This window comes from Rattus rattus, chromosome 17 (assembly GCF_011064425.1).
Source record: "Rattus rattus isolate New Zealand chromosome 17, Rrattus_CSIRO_v1, whole genome shotgun sequence".
In the NCBI taxonomy this organism is placed as follows: domain Eukaryota; kingdom Metazoa; phylum Chordata; class Mammalia; order Rodentia; family Muridae; genus Rattus; species Rattus rattus.
The window spans coordinates 315,609-335,138 of NC_046170.1; the positions used below are offsets into that span (position 1 = coordinate 315,609).

The window sequence follows — 19,530 nt, forward strand, 5'->3', positions numbered from 1 at the left end:
CCTCTCCTTGGTGCGCCATCAATCCCAGTCCTTATTCCTTAGGACTGAGAAAACCTGGAAGAGGAAGCCAGAATAACTCTGCCAAGGACGACTTCCAGTGGAATGTCACTGTCCTACAGCCCCAAAACCATTGAGCTGGATGAGTAAAATGTCAGTGGGTGGGAAGGGGGATGGATGGAGAGGGGAACACCCTTGTAGAAGAAGGGGAGGGGGATGGGATAAGGGCTTATGTCCAGGAAACCAGGAAAGGGAATAACATTTGAAATGTAAATTAAAAAACTATCCAATAAAAGAAAAAAAACCTAGAAAATGCCTCAGAGAGCACTTGACTTGACATGATAGTGGCCTGGTGCCTACACAAACTCAGAGGAAATGTCCCTAGGTTCAGTTCTAGCTGCTGTGTTCACTGATCGTGTAACCTTGACCACGTGACTGAACCTTTCAGATGATAAAGCATTCATCAAACAGGCAGGACCGAGAGGCTCCCGACCCTGTGGGGCTAGTAGGAGGATTACATGGAAGCGCCTGCTGAGTGCCGTGTGAAGCCCAAACCCTTTGTTTTTCTGTTCACATGGAACTTGTTCAAGGACACATAGAAAATAAGGGTCAGAGTCATCAAGTCCTGGCTTGCAGTTTCTCCATTATCTCACTGTTTCTTCACCTAGCAGAAGTCCCTTCAGCCAGAGCCAGGGAACTCGCTTCCACTGACCTCTAAGGCATGTCCAGCCGTCATTCCAGGTAGCTCCAAGGCCAATCTAGGGATTGTTCTTAGGGATGGGAAGCAAGAAGAGGAGTGCAAACAGCTTAAGGGGCCATTTTCCCTTGAGTCAAACACTGCCTGTGCCTCAGTGGTTGCTCAAAGAAGCAAGCTAGCCAATGTGTTTCATCTCAGAAGAAATCCATTTTTATAGTTTCTGTCACTCAGTTGTTGGGGAATCCAGTTTTCTCCTTGGAGAACAGGGTGCAGTAGCTTTCAGATCTATCCATGAAAATACTCCCTCCATCCCAGGATCTCCCTGGGGCCATTGCCCAGTCCCTGGGTGAGGAGAACACTGTATTTATCCTGCTGGTGTTTTCCTCTTGAGACCAGCCACGCATTCAGGAATAAGCCAGCCGACACTAGAATTCGGAAAGGTAAGTAATCCGATCACAATCGCATTGCTTAAGTCTGTGGAACACTCTACACTTTACAAAGCACTCCTACGTGGGTTAGCTCATTTGGGAAAATTGCACAGAATTTGCTAACTACAGGGAGGTATACAGAAAGCAATAAAATTTATCTTTGAATCCATCACTCAGAGCAAAATCTATGTTAATCTTGTTATGTTTCCCTCAACTGATTTTCTGGTGGATTTCAGTTGTTTGTTTTTGCCGTGTTGGGAGCTTTTTATCTGTGCCTTTAAAAAAAAATGGCCTTCTTTGTTCAAGGCACATTATGTTGTCTACCATTCCTCTTAGAGCCCACATCCATTCTGGGGATGAGGTCATTGTTCGGTGTGAAATGTTCCGGGGGCTAGAGGTCTGAACCTGGATTTTTCTCCTCTGAATAAGAGATGTGCACTGAGGGATTTCAAAAGGTGAGGGAGAGCATCGGGAAACATTAGTTGGGCACCCAGCAGTCAACACTGAGCACTACCTGTATCAGTGTTGGTGCATCCCATGGTGATGGTGGTAACGGCAATACTAACCTTTCCATTCTATTATCTATTCTAGCTAGAACTAACTATTCTCTTGGTATCTAGGTACCCTGGATCTCACAGGCCACTGTGTTTTAGTTTACCTGTATGGGATTCAGGTGAATCACATACCATGGATACCATCAAGCTCATAAAAGAGGGCATGCACACCCAAGAACTAAAACTCAGTCTTCCCTCCTAGGAAAGCTACACCTTGGTAGTTGTATGGCCACTCCCTTTCTTATGGTCATTCACACCAACCAACTGAAGCTTGCATAGCATACAAGGTGTTCAGGGTGTTAGCATTCTGTTTAAGCTCCACCCACAGTTACCTGGCAGCAGCCAGGTATGCCTGACACTATAAAAGGGGCTGTTTGCCCCCTCCTCACTTTCTCGTTCCTTTCTTGCTGTCTCTTGCTCTTACTCTCTTGCCCCTTTGCCTTCTCTCTCCCCATGCCCATGCCCATGACTGGCCTCTACTCCTCTCCTTCTCTACTCTTCTCTACTCTCACGCTCTCTCTCTCTCTTTCTCCTCTCTACTAGCCTCTTAACTCCCCTCCCCATGCTCTGAATAAACTCTAGTCTATGCTATACCATCTTGTGGCTGGTCCCTCAGGGAGAATGGATGTCTCAGCATGGGCCCTCTGAGGCACCCCTTCCCCCCACACCTCCATAGAACATATTTCCCCCTCTCCTTAACCTTTTAGAAACACAACACAGAGTGTCCAGGGTTTGGGGTTCTAATTTGAGGAGGGTACAGCTCTTGCTGTTAGAGTTTGTTCTATGAGTGATTTCCAAAGTAACCTGTAGAGCCAACTTGATAATTCTTTTCCCCAGCCCATGTAAAGTGAATCCTCAATGCATACTCCTATTTTGTCACTAACATCTTGCCATACTTATTTGAAAATTTATCAAAGGAAGATGTGTCTCTCCACAAGCTTCACAAACAAACATCACATATACCCCTTCTTCCCTTCCTTCCTTCCTTCCTTCCTTCCTTCCTTCCTTCCTTCCTTCCTTCCTTCCACAAAGCCAGAAGCCATGTGCCTTTGTCAACATACTATAGCCACAAAGCAAAACCAAGGAGAGAAAAAGCCAACCCCATGCCTGTAAGGAGTTGGCAGATGTTTCTTTGCTGAATAGGAATCTTGGCAATTCAGAGAAGGGAGGAGGGAAGAAAGCGTTAACTGGTAAAGTTTCCTCTTGGGAGATAACATAATGGTTTCTAGGCATATTCTAGTTTAACTTTGGGTTTTGTTGTTGTTATTGTTTGTCAATACTTTTGACATTTCAAAATCAGGAAGAGGGTCTGGAGAGATGGCTTTGGTGGCTAAGGAAACTAGCTGTTCTTCCTAAGACCTGAGTTCACAACCATCTTCAAATCCCAGGGGATCCAATGCCCTCACCTACCCTCCACAGGCACCAACCATGCACGTGATGCACAGACATGCAGACAAATGAAAAGTATTAAATTTAAACATAATCTGAAGGAGGAGGCTGGGGAGATGCCTTAGTCCTCAGAGTGATCACAAGGCAAGCCTAATGATCCTTTTACAAGTTGTGTAAAAAGCCAGGTGTGGTGGTACACACTTGTAATCCTAGTGCTTGGGAAGCAGAAACAGGTGGATAGCTCACTTGCTGACCAGCCTAGGGAAATCGGCAAAGAACAAGTCCCAGTGAGAGACCCTACCTCAAAAACAAGTTTGTTTGCTCCTGAAGATCATCTGGCTTCTACATGCGCACGCACACACAGACACAGACACACAGACACACACACACACACACACACACACACACACACACACACACACTCATCTAAATCTGACCCTCCTCCCTTATCCAAGCCCTTCCTGCTGTTGTCTTCAGGGTAGCTTCTTGTCTAAAGACCTTAACAGGTGGTTTTGAATCAATCGCTCTCACTCCAAGCACTACACTGTACACACAGCATCTCCCACCATCCCCTGCAGCTACCTTTGCTTATATAAGTGAGGATATTGGAGTTCGGAAAAGTTAATAAAATGCCCACTCATCTAGGGGGAGAGAAGGGATTGAGCCAGTGACCTTATCCTCTGTACCGTATCGGACTCTTCACCGGAGACGAAATCTTCCCTTGAGAGCATGGGTATGACAGCCCTGAGGGACCTCAGGAATTTGAAGCTGCTTTCTTAGCTGTCATGTGAGGTCTGCACGGATCTGCCCAGGGTGCCTGGCAGGGGATGAGCACCTGTACAGAGAGCTCCTTGCTCTCTAAAACCTGTGGAACCACCACACACCCTTGAAGGCAAATAGTGGAAATAACGAGACTAACAATATCGAATTGTTGGTTGCTGTCCATGAATAGAATTAGAGGAATCAAAGGAAAGCTGGAGGGCAGGCTATCACAGCAATGGAGTTCATCATTTGCCTAGTACATGTTATTCATACATGCAATCTGTAGCTATTGAGTCTTAAAAGTTAGATAGAGGGTGGAAAAGAGTCTGGTGAGAGGCAGCTTTGCCAAGAGGGAAAAATGTGATGCCCAATGAATTCAGTCAGAGAAATCCAGAGGGAACATCGAGGCTGAAGAGCATTAATGGGGCCTGCAGTGGATTATATCATGGGTAGGACAGCTGTCTGTGGTCGCCATGAGAGAGCTGCAGGTCTAATCTTATGTAGCAGAAGGGATCATGTGGTGCATAGAATCATTGATGAGTAAGAATGTCATTCTATCCAAGCTGAACTGTCAGGCCCCATAATGAAAACATGTCCCCCTCATCAAGTTCTAATACCACATTATCTGTCACATGTACCTCAGTGGTCTGCAAGAAATATTTGCAAAACAACCCAGTTGAGCTTGGCTAAGTTTGCTCACATGATGTGGTCAACTGCGCAAAGTATACCTGCCATGGGTATCTGTCCTCTCCCCTGAGGCTAGCCTGGGCATTGGTTCCTGTTTATGGTAAAGGATCACACATTGTCTCTTAGGGTTTAGCTTTAGAATAGGAGGATATGGCTTTCCCTCATTTCTAGCAACAAAAGCCTATTCCGTGTCCAACCTAGGTATCCAGGATAGAGACTCACAGCTTTGGTAAGCACCGTTGTACAGAGCGAAGCCATGCCAGACAGAGGAGTGAGGAAAGGAATAAAGCCGTCTGCAAGCATGTGTACCACTGTTACGCTTTTGAGAAATAGCACAGTAGCATAATGTATCAAGACAGTTGTGTTCGATGATGGAGGGCTATACTGAGAGAAACAGGTTAATGTGTACTCCTGTGAATTATACTGTCAGTTTTGAAATGTAAAAGAACATTCAGTTCTTGAAAACCTGTTTATTACTCTCAAACAGGTTAGTAAGTCCAGAAACACATATATATGAAATTGAGGACAAAAATGTCACAGCCAGTTGTATGACCCCTCGGGGAATTTTTTTTAATTTAATTTTATTGAAATGGCAACTCCATGCCCTAAGTCTTCTCTGCCCATAGCTGTAGCTTGCAGGGCATTCACAAATGTTTGTACTCTGGTAAAAATCAGACATCACAGTGATGATGTAGGCCATTCCCATGACCCCAGAAGCTCCTTGGTCTTTTTCTGAGACCCTTACCCCACCCCCACTCGTATTTACCAAGCCCTTTCCATCGCTGTAGTTAGTGTTTTGCCGGGTTATAGATGCTCTTTTATTAAGTTCTTTGAGATTTTAGCTGTTCATCTGTTAAGCAGACAGCATCGTTTACACATCCATGGTACTGTGGAGTTCACTCCAAGGGAATATAGTGGGTTGGGAACTTGTAGCCATGAAAACGTTTATCTACTTGTTAGCAGGTTTAACCACTCTTTTCATTAGGCCAGACAGAAAAGGGAAATAGAACTAAAGATGCTTTTCTGCCAATGAGGAGAGACTTTCAGAGAGTTAAAAAAGGTAAGAGAGAAAGAGGTTGTCTTCAGTAAGTTTAGGTTGAAAAATAAACAAACGGATAGAGCTTTGTGTTATGAATGTTGTCACTTGGTTATTTGTAAGGATTTGCATGGCTCTGCGTTTGTCAGCTAGCATGACTTGTGCGTCTCTTGGCCACAAGGTGGCTCACCTCTCACATGGGAAAGGCGCAAGCCTTTGTGATCTCTTGAAGTTAGCGTGAGTGAGGAGAAATGTCCTTTCTGTTGAACCACCACCAACATGGGAAAGAGACTATAGCAGGCAGGTTTCTGAGACCTTTGAAGTCTTCACTTCCCATCCTCAAGCTTTTTGTTTCCTTTGCAGCTTCAGAAGCAGCTGTCTGAGCTGGATGAGGATGACTTGTGTTATGAGTTCAGGCGAGAGCGCTTCACTGTCCACAGAACCCACCTGTACTTCCTGCACTACGAGTTCGAACCTTCTGCTGACCACACAGATGTTACCCTGGTCGCTCAGCTCTCCATGGACAGGTACGGCCGATGACCTTACCCACCACATGGTCCCCATAACTGATTCTCTTTACCCTGTGGAATGACAGAAGATGAGAGATGGTCTCGTAGGCTTAAAATACTCCTGCACTCGAGGTTGACCTTAATCCCATCCCCGATGCTGAACAGCACTGATGTCCTCTTTTAGTTGCTGGTGTTGCTTGAGGGTTGGCTCATCAGGAGTAAAACAAGACAGAAAAGGCTGCGTGCTGGAGCCTCAGTGGCCGTCTTGGTTACTGTTCTATTGCTGTGAAGAGACACCATAATCAAGGCAACTCTTTTAAAGGAAGGCATTGAATTAGAGGCTTGCTTATAGTTTCGGAGGATTAATCTGTGATCATCCTGGTAGGAAGCACGGTGACAGGAGTGTACACGTGAGACTGAGAGCTTACATCTTCGTCTGCAACAGGAAGGTAGTACAAGAGAGACACTGTGCTCGGCATGGGTTTTGAAACCTCACCTCCTCATTCCCACCATACCTCTTTAGAACACACCTCCTTCAAAAAGGCTGTACCTGCTCTAACAAGGCCACACCTCCTAGTCATTCCCAAACAGTGCCACTCTCTGATGTCTAAGCTCTCAAATACATGAGCCTATGGGGGCCGCCATTCTTAGTCAAACCACCACAGTGGTCACAGCAAAACTGACAATTTCTTTTCCTCACGCATGTGACAGTCCTCCACGGGATGTTTCCCAGTGGCACGGCTATAACACTAGCCTTTTCTTAACTACAGTCTGCTTGCTGGTTCTCCGTATAACAAGAGACAAATTGAGTCACAGTGGGGAGCTTTTGAAATAGGTTACAGGCTCCATAACAAACTAGCCAAGACAGAATCTTTGTCCTGACGCTGTTTTAAGCTTGCAGTGTGTGACCCAGGATCAGGAATGTAGACATCCATAGACAATTTAATAGAATTATAACTGCAGCAAGGGCTTTGAGGGGATTGGGATGGATGGTAGCAGTCAGGTCGGGCGTCTTCTGTAGATAATGTCATGGTGGGAAGTCTGTGAGAAGAGGACATTATCGGTAGATACCTAGAAGGAAAGGAAGAAAGCCAGGCACACCAGTTTCTAAGGTTTGTCCAGACAGATGAACATGGCGGGAATCATGACTTATATATTCCAGAACCTGACCTGAGAAAAGTATATGTAGCTATACAATTTTTGTTGAGTGAAGTTCCCACAGAGGCCAGAAAACGGTGTTGGATCTCCTGGATCTGAGTTAAGGATAATTGTGAGTTGCTGAACATGGGCACTGGGAACCATACTCAAGCCCTTGCAAGAGTGGTGCATACCCTTAACTGCTGAGCCATCCATCTCTCCAGCTCTTGTTTACAATTCTGCAAGCCTCGATGGCTACAGGAAGTGAATGGATTTGAAGCTCCAAGGTCAGTTCTCCAGAGTTAATCAGCTCTCTGCTACACAGAGCATGTTACGCAGCTTCCTGTTTAAGTTACACAGGCCCCCACAGTGGCTGCTCTTACACAGTGTCCTTTGGCCCATGCGGCCTCATTTCAGCAGGACATTTGATTGTCTCTTGAGCTACCTGACATGCCTGCGTGTCCTGTGGGTAACAATGCCTTGGGATTGCTCTAGGAATGAAATGAGTCAGTGTATAAAGAGCAGTACCAGGAGCGCAATCAGTGTTCCATAAAGACCACTGTTGTTAGTCATGAGTGGATGAAGAAGGCGTAAAACTTGAAGAAGCAAGAACCCAGACATACAGAGACTCACAGAGCACCATCTAGAAAGCCCAGAATGACTGGAAGTTTGCACACCATGGCTGTCTGGGAATGACCCTTATTGGGTGTAACTAGTGGAAGTGGGTGCCTTTCTTAAAAATAGGGTGGAGAGAAGTCTTGAGGAAGACACTTAAATTGACCTCTGACTTACATCCACACACATACACACATACATGACTAGTATAGCTATGTACACACTCTGTAATCAGTGGCACTGAACTTCTTGAATTTGACCTTTTTAGACAAGTAATCTTGCCTCCCTAAGCCCCAGTTTTCTTGTTACCTAGGAATAATTACATTATTACTGTAATTATCCCTAAGGTTATAATAATCACGAGAGTATGCAGGCCCGATACTTTGTACTGATATACATACAAAAATCTCATGAACTGGTACCAACATGAGTGACCAGAATTTTCATGTGTGTGCTGTGTTGTGTAGAAGGCACTAGGCCTAAGGACAGAGATTGACCTCAAATCTCATCTGCTCCTTCTTTCTCCAGCTCGTGATTTTTGGCGTTTCATTCAATATCGTAAATTTCTGTTTTCTCCTATTAAATGGGGTTAACATAATGGTTAGGATTGAATGAGAGAACCTGCAGAAGACCTTGTAACATATTTGCCATCCAGAAACCATTGGCTAGGTCTGAATACCTTGCCGGAAACTTGTGTGTTTTCTTTTCTGTTGCTGCGATAAAACACTCTGATCAAAAGCCATTTGTGGAGGGAAAGATTTATTTGGCTTTTTTTTTTTGCAGGACACACAGTTCATCACTGAGGAAAGTTGAGAGAAGAACTTAAAAGCAGAAACCAGGGATAAATACTTCTTCCTGACAGGCTTACGCTCAGCTTTAGTACATAGCCCAGGAGCTCCTGCCCTAGGGATAGTGCCACCCATAGTCTGCTGGTCATCACACATCAATCACCTACCAAGTATAATACCTCAGAGACACGACCATATCATACCTGTTTGATCTAGGCAATTCCTCAACTGAGAGTCCCTCAGATGACTCTCCATTGTGACACGCTGACAGCTGAAGCTAACTGGGACAGGGTGGTTGGCATTTAGAGATAATAACAAGGGAAAAACAAAACCTGTACCTGGCCCAGCTGCACCGTGGCCTAGATATGTGGATCTGAATCAAGTATTTGGCTCTTTTCAGCCTCACCGTGGGAAGTAGTGATGATACTGTCCTGTCAAGTCAGCCTCATTGATTCTTGTCTGGATCTTATACCATAAGAGGATGTAAAGTGCTGAAACCATAATGATATAGGCAAATAGTAGTTACCCTTTCCTCTGTGTGTCTACGTCTACACTACCTAAGACTTGCAGACTGACGGCAGGAGAACGTTTTGGGTTTACAGTGCAGATGCATGTTTTTGTACACACCTGTTGCCCGCAATAATATTGGCCAAGTGAAGCAGCTGCACGCACTGCCAGAAAGTTTCACGTTGGCCCGATCCACAGTAACCAGACAGCATCTTCCCTACCACCCCTTACAGGAAACCCCAGCCCCACTTGCATTAGGAGCAAACACTTAACCACAGAACCATTCCGTCCAAACTGCACACATCCCAAGCGTAGAAGATACAGGGTAGCCTCTAATCCATGATGGCAAGTACTGCTACCCAGACAACACCCTACGGTGTGGGGCAAATGCATCCTGTGCCACCAGACAGGAAAACTGGTGCAGTCGAAGCAGGTTCAAAACCCTGGTAAATCTCATAATTGAGGAAGGTAGGAGTGGAACTAGCTTCCAACAAGTCTCTACTTGTCCTGGAACACATGACCACAACACCCCACTAGAAGGACCATGACAGCACCTGAAGTCACACAAGGGACAACACCTGAAGTCTTTTCCCATGCAAATAAAACAACCCTAACATCCCGGACTGAGTATATGGGAAGCACCCACCCCTGCATCCCACCCTAACCTCCAAATGTTTATAAGGTCTCTATCCACAAATGAGTAAAGTGTATGAGTTATTTACACCAAGAATTGTCAGAGGGTGTCCGTCTTACTGAGCTGTAACACTCCAGGGAAGATTTTCCTTTCCTGAAGTGTCCCTGGACCTAGGCTCTACCTAACAAGCTAGGCTGCTACTTGCATTCACACCTCACCACTTGCCTATTGGCTCCAGCCAGGCCAGAGCCCCACCTGGACGAGGGATCCTCAGATTGCGCTTTGTCTCCCTAGAACAGCCCACCTGCTCCCTCTGTCCATCATGTTGGCCACAAGGTACATGGCCTCATCCAAGTGACACCAGAAGATGTAAGAGATTGTCAAATTCCACGAGAGACGCATGTACCGAAAAGCAATGCAAATTATAATGCAAAGCCAATGCAGAAATGATCCCAGCCACTTCCACCCCACCCTCTCTCTACACCTAGTTAGGACACAGCATACTGAATGGCGTCCCCTGGGTTGAATTTTCATCTAAGAAATACTTTAGTATGCTTATAAACTTTTGAGTCAGAGGTAGGTCCTATGTGAATGACGTAGTGAATTTAGTGGAACTAACCAAGAGACTTGGCAACTCTCCAGAATTACAGTGTCGCCAGCCACCAGTGGGGAACCAGCAGCTTTTTCTGCCCTTTAGGATCTCCTGGCAGAGGATAGGAATGGGCAGAGAGGGCTGAGCAAAATGGTACTTTACCTTTTTTTTTTTTTTTTTTTTTTAGATTTTCAATATATAGCGTTTTTATTTTATTTCATTTTATTTTTACATTTTAAAAAAGATTGCTTTTTTCTTTTTTTCTTGGATTTTTTTTTTTTTACACTTCAAATGTTATTCCCTTTCCCAGTTTCCCATCCATAAACCCTGTATCCCTTCTTCCATGAGGGTGTTCCCCGGTAGTTCACTTCCTATTGCTGTGCCACTGGCAGAGATAAGAGCGGAGGAGGTGGTATGACTTCTGTTTCCCTACCACAATCAATCACTGAAGAAATTCCGGGCAGAACCTGAAGCAGAGACCGTGGAGGAACACTGTTTACGGACCCGCTGCACATGGCTCGCCCAGCTCCCTTTCTGCCCTGGAGTGGCACCTCCCACAGTGAACTAAGCCCTCCATATCAATCACTAAGCAAGCACGAGCCCCTCAAGTTGCCTAAGACCTTTCTGATGGAGGCAGTTCCCCCACTGACCATTCCTTCTTCCCAGTCGACTCTGTCTGTATCAAATCGGCAAAATACAAACCAGTACAATAACATTATCTGGTTAGTGACAGATACTTGATCTTTGTTCTGTTTGTATGTTAGTTTGTTTAAGTTTCTCTTTGACAAGAATGTTGGAGAAGTGACTATGATTGTAACCATCATGGGACGGGTGGGGCTCCTGATGACTTTCTAAACGTGGAAGAGAAAGAACTAGAAATAGACAGCCTCCGCCCTAACCCAGACCCTCCAGAAACACTGTGGAGACAGGAATGTGCTCTGATAAAGTGCCCAAGTGGGCCTCAGGATATTTGTGTTTAAAAGCACCAAGCCCAGTCTGGGGGTGAAAGGTCTTTCCTTCTCCCTGTGACAAGCTCAGTGATCTTTGAGACACAGATCACGTCATTAAACTCCCTAATGACTTCTCCTTATATAGAATAGTATGCCAGCTGCCTAAGAGTGAGGCCCCTAAGAGGCATCTAGTCAACTCCATGATATTTTTCCTCCTTTGTTACTTATTTCCCACAGCGTTCATACTTGTCTGATGTCTCGTTTGGCTATGCTAAGCTGATTTTTAACCCAAAGCTGTTGCTCTCTTGGGAAACCTATTCCCTGGGGCTTCCAAAAAAGTGTGTGTGCGCGCGCGCGCGTGTGTGTGTGTGTGTGTGTGTGTGTGTGTGTGTGTGTGTGTGTGTGTGTGCATGTGTGTCCGTCCTTCCCTCCAGTCTCATGATGTAGCTTTGGTTTATCTGAAAATAAGGAAGTTATAGTTTTCAGGAACTGAGAACCTGCTGTGTGTTCAAGTTTCTACCGCGAACTCCACAAACTCTCTACGGTTATCGCAGCAAACCCAATCACATTTTGTTTTGCTGCTTAATAAGCTCTCCCAAAGCTTTGGACTGGGTGCCTATAGGTCCGTTCAGATGTCTGTTGTCCGCTAAGACGGTCTTCTAAGGGTAGGTGGGACTACTCGGGTATGTGGCTCATTATCAGACTAGGTAATATAGACTTAGTCTCAAGGTAGGGGGTGTTGTGGGGTCCCAAGAGTGTTGGGGATCAAATCCAGGTGCCTGAGTAATTTTTAATGCTGCTAACTTCAATTTCTGTTAATGTTTCATGAACTATATCCCAGGTCGTATGACCAGACCTGACACGTGAGCGAGTGTCAAACAGGAAGTGTTGATAGGGAGAGTTAGCTAGCTTCTGTAATTAACGGAAGATATCCTCATTCCCAGTGAACGTATATGCACACTGACATCAGAATACCATCACCAGTTGCCCACCTATTCTGCACACCTCGAGAGATCAAATCCAATAATATGACAAGATTCTAACCCTGGGCCCTGTGCTCGCTTTCTCCAGGAGAAGGCAGTAGTAGGTTCTGTCTTCTGAGTTGGCTCATCCTTTGTTTGGCAAATACTTACTCTTTAAAACTCAGCTCTTTCACCATAAAAATGATACAATCCCATTTGGGACACACACACACATAGATATAACTTTAATACTTTCCCCAAACTTACAGTAATTTTTTAATTGCCATTTGCCTCTTCAAATGTCTGGCATTGGCCCAGAACCTGGCTGTTCTGGCTACCCCATCACAGACCAAAAAGATGCACGGAGATTAATATCGTTTGGAACTGTATAGGGATGGGTGTTTCTTAAGGACCATGTGTGGAGAACAACAGCCCTGAGAGAATGGTGGGCCTTTGTGACAGAACCAAAGAGGGGCTAAAGAAGGGAAAGGAATGGAGACTACTTGGCAGCATGTAAAGCACGGGTTTGTTGTGGTTTGGATGTAAAACGTCTCCCATTTCTTACGGTTAAACACTGGGTCCTAGCTGTGGTGCTGTTTTGGAAGTTCGTGGAAGCTTTATAAAGTAGAGCCTTGTTGGAGGAAACGGGTCGTTAGAATCAGTAGTTGAAGTTGTCCGGTCCACCTCCATTTCTTCACCCCTCCCTCCCTGCTTCCTGCCTGCAGACATTATGTAACGACTGCTTCATACCCTGCCACTGTGACTTCCCCACCATGATGGACTCCTGCCACCATGACTTTCCCACCATGATGGACTGTATCATTCTGAAGGGGGTGGGAGGAGAATAAACCCTGAGTCCCTTAAGTTTCTTCTTGTCAGCTGTTCATTCACATCAGCCAGAAAGGAAATGAACACAGCATTCTTACGTGGGGAGAGAGGCAAGGAGAGGGAAAGGTTTGGGGGTGTTTGTTCTATTCTATTCCATTCTATTCTATTTCATTGACTAATTACATGGATTCTAGGCTTTGGGGTCAAACAGACTCGAATGTAAAGCCACCCTCCCAATTTAAGGCTGCTTTCTTTAAGAAATCACTTCCCTTTGTAGTCACTTTGAGCATCAAATCTGATAGCAGAAGTCATGGTTGACAGTCATCTAGCAGCAGGTAGTAAGAGGTTCATTAGAGTATCACACTATATGCCACCATTGTCCTTGCTGGGACCTCAGTTTATTGATTCGTCCATCCTTGCTGAATGGTGAGCTCTGTAGAAGAAAAGTTTAGAGGGTTTGTGGCTGATAAAATCCACCAGAAGCAAGCAGTGTAACCCCTTCTATTAGTCCCTCACTGCCGTTCCTGAAAACATTTGGCACCGTCTTCTATAAACACCTTGCTCCTGAGAACCTTAAGTACGTTGACTGTGTTTTCATTCCAGATCCTTAGTGGACCTCAGAGTAAGCCATCCTCTCTCCAGTTAAATACTCCCCCTGCTGCTCATGCCTCAGCAGAGTCAGTCACTCCCGCTCTTCGTTTCCATGTTCCAAAGGACTCGTAGCAATGGCTCTCCATGGCATTGCGGCTCAGAGTCCCTCCAACCCACAGAAGCACAAAGGGAGATCCCAGGCAAAAGCAGGAGAGCCTGCTTTGAAATGGACCCACAAGTTCAGGGGAGCTGTACATCCAGAAGCCTTTAAATAGTGTCTCGTTGCCCATGGTTAACAGAGGACAGAAAGCACAAGGGTATTTTACTCTCACGAGCCTCTCAATCCTCCCCAGTGAAAGAAACATCAGATCCTAGCGGTACCAACTGACAGAATCGTTGTAAGAAAGCTCCGGAAGTTCAAGGGAAAGGCCATTGAACAGAAGCAGGTGCGCCTGCTTCCTTTTTGTTTAGAAACGTGGAAATGCATGGCATTGATTTCTCGGTAATTGCCCCAATAAAGCAGGGACTCTGCCAGGCGACTGTTGTTTATGTGGGTACCTCTTGCTGAGTAAAGGGAAGGGAGCACTGAAATGGGTTTTTGCTCTGCCTTTAGCACGGGCTTTATACACCAGGCACTTCAGATGTCTTTGGAATAGAGGCTTCATGATTGACTGCCAAACCTTCTTGCTGCCTCATTCCGGCTGGAGAAGCCTTTTTGTTCTTTAGCTGGACTTTGCTCCCCCTGCACACCATCTCCTCAGCTCTTTGCAGTAGGCCTGTAAACATGTTTTGTGCTTTTGTTTCTGTTTTTGCCTGTTTTAATTTGTTTTGTTGTTGTTTTTGTTGCTGCTGCTGCTGCTGCTGTTGTTTTTGTTTTATTGGGCAAGCCCATGCTGTCTTGGAACTCATAGCCCAGACTATGGGTACAGCAGTTCTCTTGCCCTGAACAGAGGGCAGGCTTAGCCACCAAGCCCAGCTCAGCCTTTCAAAGCTGCTCGGGATGTCCTAGAGCAGGAAATGCTCAAAACCGAAGATGGTACCACCCAAGGTGCCGAATATACAATTGACTTTTTATTGTTCTTATGGTTTATTTTTTCCTGTTTCTTTTGCAAAACACTAATTTTTGTCCTTTTCTCACCAACTTCAAGACCCCATTAAGGCGCCTGTCTGTACATAGATTGGGCCAATAAGCTCACAGATCAAAGCCAGAGTTGCAGTTTCTTCAACAGGAAGTTGCACAGGAGTGCCACGAGAATTCTGGAAGGTGGCTGGCATACCAGACCTTGACAATAGTTGTAGTTACTTCTCATTTCGTGCTTGTTCGAATGTTCCTTGGGACCAAGCTTCTGGAGGTGGTCAGTGCTTGAGGAGACTTGTGAACTTTTTTAAGGCTTTGCTGAGAGAAAACAGGAGTTTGGGCTGGAAAAGTTCAGCCCTTATACTACAGTCCCGTAGATACTCAGCCCACCTCTGTTACAATATTGAATCTGTGTTGCTGTGGCAAAAATGTCTCAACCTTAGTACTTACAAAGAAAAGAAATGTATTTACTTCACAGTGCTACAAGCTGTAACTCTCAACTGTAGCAACTGATTCAGGCTCTGGTGAGCTGAATGTTTGCTGACAGGAACAGAAATGCTTGCAAATGATAGGAAACAAAGGGTCCCTTGACTGTCAAAACCTGTCAATGAAGCCCAGCTGCATACAGAAAAGGAATCAAGAAAACCCTTCCTCCTCCTCCTCTTCTTCTGTTTCTTCTTTTCTTCCTCCTCCTCTACTTCTTCCTCTTCCTCTTCCTCTTCTCCTTCTCCTCCTCTTCCTCCTCCTGCCCTTGCTCCTGCTCCTGCTCCTCCTTCTCCACCTGCTCTTTTTCTTCCTTCTTCTTTAGGGAAGCTGGGATTTTTTTTTTTTTGAGACAGAGTATCTCTCTGTGTTTTGTTCTGGTGTTCAATATGTAGACCAAGCTTTGAACTCCCAAAGATCTACCTGCTTCTGACTTCTGGCTCCGGGCATCAAAGGTGTGCTCCCTTCTGTCCGTCTTCACCTGTCTCTTCAATGAAAGTCACTGGACTTACAGAATCAGGCAAGACCTCTGGTGAGATAGGAAGCTAAGAGTATTGCTTTATTTTTTTTTTTTTTTAGTAGTCCACACTGATGGGAATCAACTGAGATCCCAGGAGAAATACATTCACTCCTTCTAAGTAAGGGTAGCAACCCAAATGGCCGAACTGCTTTCCCCTCAGTCCCATGTCTTAAAGGTCTCAGCCACACCACACTGAAGAGCTGGCTTCCCTCATGTGAACCTTTGGGGGAACACCCAGCCTATCCATAGCACCTTTGAGGATGAGTGTGGAACTTAGATTTCGTGCTACTGTTGATATCATGCAGTCAGTTGCAAGCAGGAAAAGACTAGCACCAACAAGGTAGTTGTTCTTTGGCCTGCTTTACTGACAAGGAACTGAGTCATATTGAGTTTAAGAGATTTGGTTTCATAGCCAATGAACCAAGAGACGTTGGAGACAGAGGCTGGGAGATGGCCTACTGATGCTGCTTTCTTTACTCTCTCTTCCAGACTACAGATGTTGGAGGCCATCTGTAAACACTGGGAGGGACCCATCAGTCTGGCTCTCTACCTGTCGGATGCAGAAGCCCAGCAGTTCCTCCGCTACGCCCAGGGATCCGAGGTGCTCATGAGCCGGCAGAACGTGGGCTATCACATCGTGTACAAGGAGGGTCAGTTCTATCCCGTTAACTTCCTGCGCAACGTGGCGATGAAGCACATCAGCACACCCTACATGTTCCTATCCGACATTGACTTCCTGCCTATGTATGGACTCTATGAGTACCTCAGGTAAGGAGACCGGGGGCCTTGCTGGTCTTTCCACTCGTCAGGCTGATAGCCACACAGGTTCACAAAAAGCTGGATCTCAAGGCCATCAGAGCCGTTGTCTAGTCTGCTGCTTACCTTTATAGGTAGGACAACCACAACCGAAAAGCAGGCAGGGACCTGCCCAGTGATGGCCGCTGCCTACAAGTTTGGAATGTGCACACTAAGGCCTATTATCCCATGCGCAGACGAGACCCAATTTTCCATAGTTGCATATTATTTTTCTGTTGAAACACCCTCTTGCTTAAAACTTCTGCCTCTTTTCCGACTTTGCAGTAGACAGGCTTCCTATAATCATTCTCAAAAGACCATTGCCTGTTCCTTAAAACGAATCTCAGTAGTAGCGATGCCTAACATGTATTGAAGCACTTGAGCACATGCCAGAAAATGATTGGCAGGTAAGATTTCGTTTTGTTTCCTCCTTGTACATCCCCTGCCATGGGTCATAGTGTCGTCTTCATTTTACAAACGAGAAAGTGCAGAACAAGACTGGAAGATGCTGGCCCTGTCTTACACACCTAGTATGGGAGAAGCTGGGAGTCACAGGAGTCACAACACCGGACCCCCAACCACAGAACCATACGAAGATCCAGTGTCCCTTTCCACCCTTCCTCACATGGCAGAGTAGAAAGCAGTTCTCTCCTTTCAGTGAGGCTGGGCGGCTCAATTAGTATAAACAGTATGAACTGAAAGGTATTGCAGAATTCATACAACTCAGAATTGTACGTGGGAGAAATGTAAAGTCACGTGATCTAACAACATCATTAAAGGGTCCTTTTCCTATTGTCAATTGTCAGCATAGATTTCTTCTGTGTCTAATATAGTGCCTTCCAGGATCCACATGTCCCTAAAGATGGTTTATACATCTTGTCCTTTTAGGATGCACATACCAGTCTGTGAGGCTGCCCTATATGATACCATGGGCCAGTAAGGCTTGGAGAGACAAAATAGCAGGCTTGAGTCCAGAGAGATGAGCCATAGCAGTTGAGGAGTGTCTGGCAGGCCCCTATCTTGCCTAACTGCTCTGGAGTTTCTGACTATCCAAAAACAGGCTGTACGTGAACTCCCAAGATACCTACCTACCTCCCTACCCCCTCCCTCTCGATCTCTCACACTCTCTGTCAAGAGACGGTATCCTAAACTATGTATTCAATCTCATTAGTGTGACATAGTATGCCATCAGTTCTTTCCTACTTAGCCTGGAAGATCCCCATCAGCTGTCAGAGGGCCGAAGGGTGAGCGGCCCCAAGCAATATAACCTTCCACCCACAGAAGTAGGTGGAGCTGTGACCCAACATCCTGCGAATGAATTCCTGACTGCCAGACTCCATTCTCCAATTTTGCTCGAGCTCCAACTGGGTGACAATATCCCAGTATGTAGAACTAGGGCCCCCCAATGTGGTCAGACTGAATCCTCAGCTCTGCCTCATCCCTCACAGCGTGGGAAGTTAGGCAATCAGTGAGATTGTCAGGCTACATAGTAGGTAACATAGGTAAGAATAGGTAAGTAGTCAGGAGCAGCCTCAACTTAGACTGAGAAGAGAGGAGCTGGAGGACTATACTCTGCTGACCCTTCAGCTTCTGTGATTTTCCTCAGAAGCACCCAAGGGATCTTCACTGCAAAAAAAAAAAAAAAAAAAAAAAATGAACAGGCCTGACCCTTGCCTCAGTGGTCTATTCCCTGACTTTACCTTATGGGCAGCATGTTTTACAACATGGCACACAGGAATTCATGTTCATGTTTCCTCCCTGTGTGTTACTGAACGATGACTTAAAATGGCTGATGGAGACCATACTCAGTGACACGTAGCACATGGTAATACCACAAGTTACTTTGCTTAGTTCCAAGGTCACCATAAGAATCTCATCAGGGGCTTTGAAATATTGCATGTTTCCCCTCAAACTGTCTTTGCACACCCTGTCTGAAAGGTACGATTTAAGAGGGTTCAGAGGTCCATCTAAGGAAGAACCATCTCTCCAGACATGGAATCATGTCGCAGTTGTGACAGGACCGCAGTTCCTAATTCTTTATATATTTGCAGAGGATCTGAGTTTTATTATTTTAGTATTATTAAACATTTGGGAGCTGGAGAGATGGCTCAGCAGTTAAGAGAACCCCTTCTTCTTCTAGAAGACCCAGGTACAGTTCCCACTAACACATGGACGATCACAGCTATGCATTTCTCCAGAGGCCTGGCACTCTCTGAACACCAAGCACATGTGTGATGCACATGTACACATGTGTTCAGAATAATCATACACATACATAAAATAAAAATCTTTTTTGAAATGAGCAAATAATTGAAAAATGAGATTTAAGTGTTACGGAGTTAAACTGCACCCCCAGGTTACATTAGCCCCCTCTCACCTGCTCACGATTTTGCAACCTCTGACCTAGGATTGTTTCTAGACACTAGAATTTTGACAACCAGTAAGAATTCAGTCAGAAGGCTAAATAAATAAATAAATAAATAAATAAATAAATAAATAAATCAAACCCGCACTATCATTTTTTTCAAGGTAGACAGTTATACTGACTTGTCTTCCTTAAAAGTTTTCTCAGTGCGTGACAACTGTTTGCTTCTGATGTGTGAGTCACTCATGGCTACCCTTGATTTCAATGCCTTGTTACTGGTTTAGGATGGGCTCAAGGGTGCTCTGAAGAATGGCAGCATAGCCTGGCAGAAAGTCACCTTTTCACACTTACATCTACCAAAGTGTTTTACCCACACTCATTAACCTTCAATAGTAAATGGTGACGGGGATACCTCAGAGGAACCCTTCCCACACACTGGGACTGGCCCCGCCGACTGCTTGGCCCCCTAAATGCTCTTCTCTTTCCTTTAGTAGATGAACATTTCTACAGATGACCGAACTTAGGTCCCAAAGAAGTGAAGGAATCATTTCAGAGAGAGGAGAAATTGGCCATTCATCAGCTTGCTCATTGCACAACAAGACCCAGGTCACCTTCATACCCCAAAT

The 19,530-nt window shown here is 45.3% G+C and overlaps 1 protein-coding gene across 1 annotated transcript in view; it reads left to right on the forward strand.

Moving 5' to 3' along the window:
• The window catches only part of Large1 (LARGE xylosyl- and glucuronyltransferase 1), a 243,338-nt gene that overhangs the window by 204,446 nt on the left and 19,362 nt on the right, over positions 1–19,530 (forward strand). Inside the window, 2 exon segments of the mRNA XM_032887950.1 lie at positions 5,914–6,077; positions 16,234–16,512. Of these exon segments, the coding sequence (XP_032743841.1) occupies positions 5,914–6,077; positions 16,234–16,512 (443 nt within the window).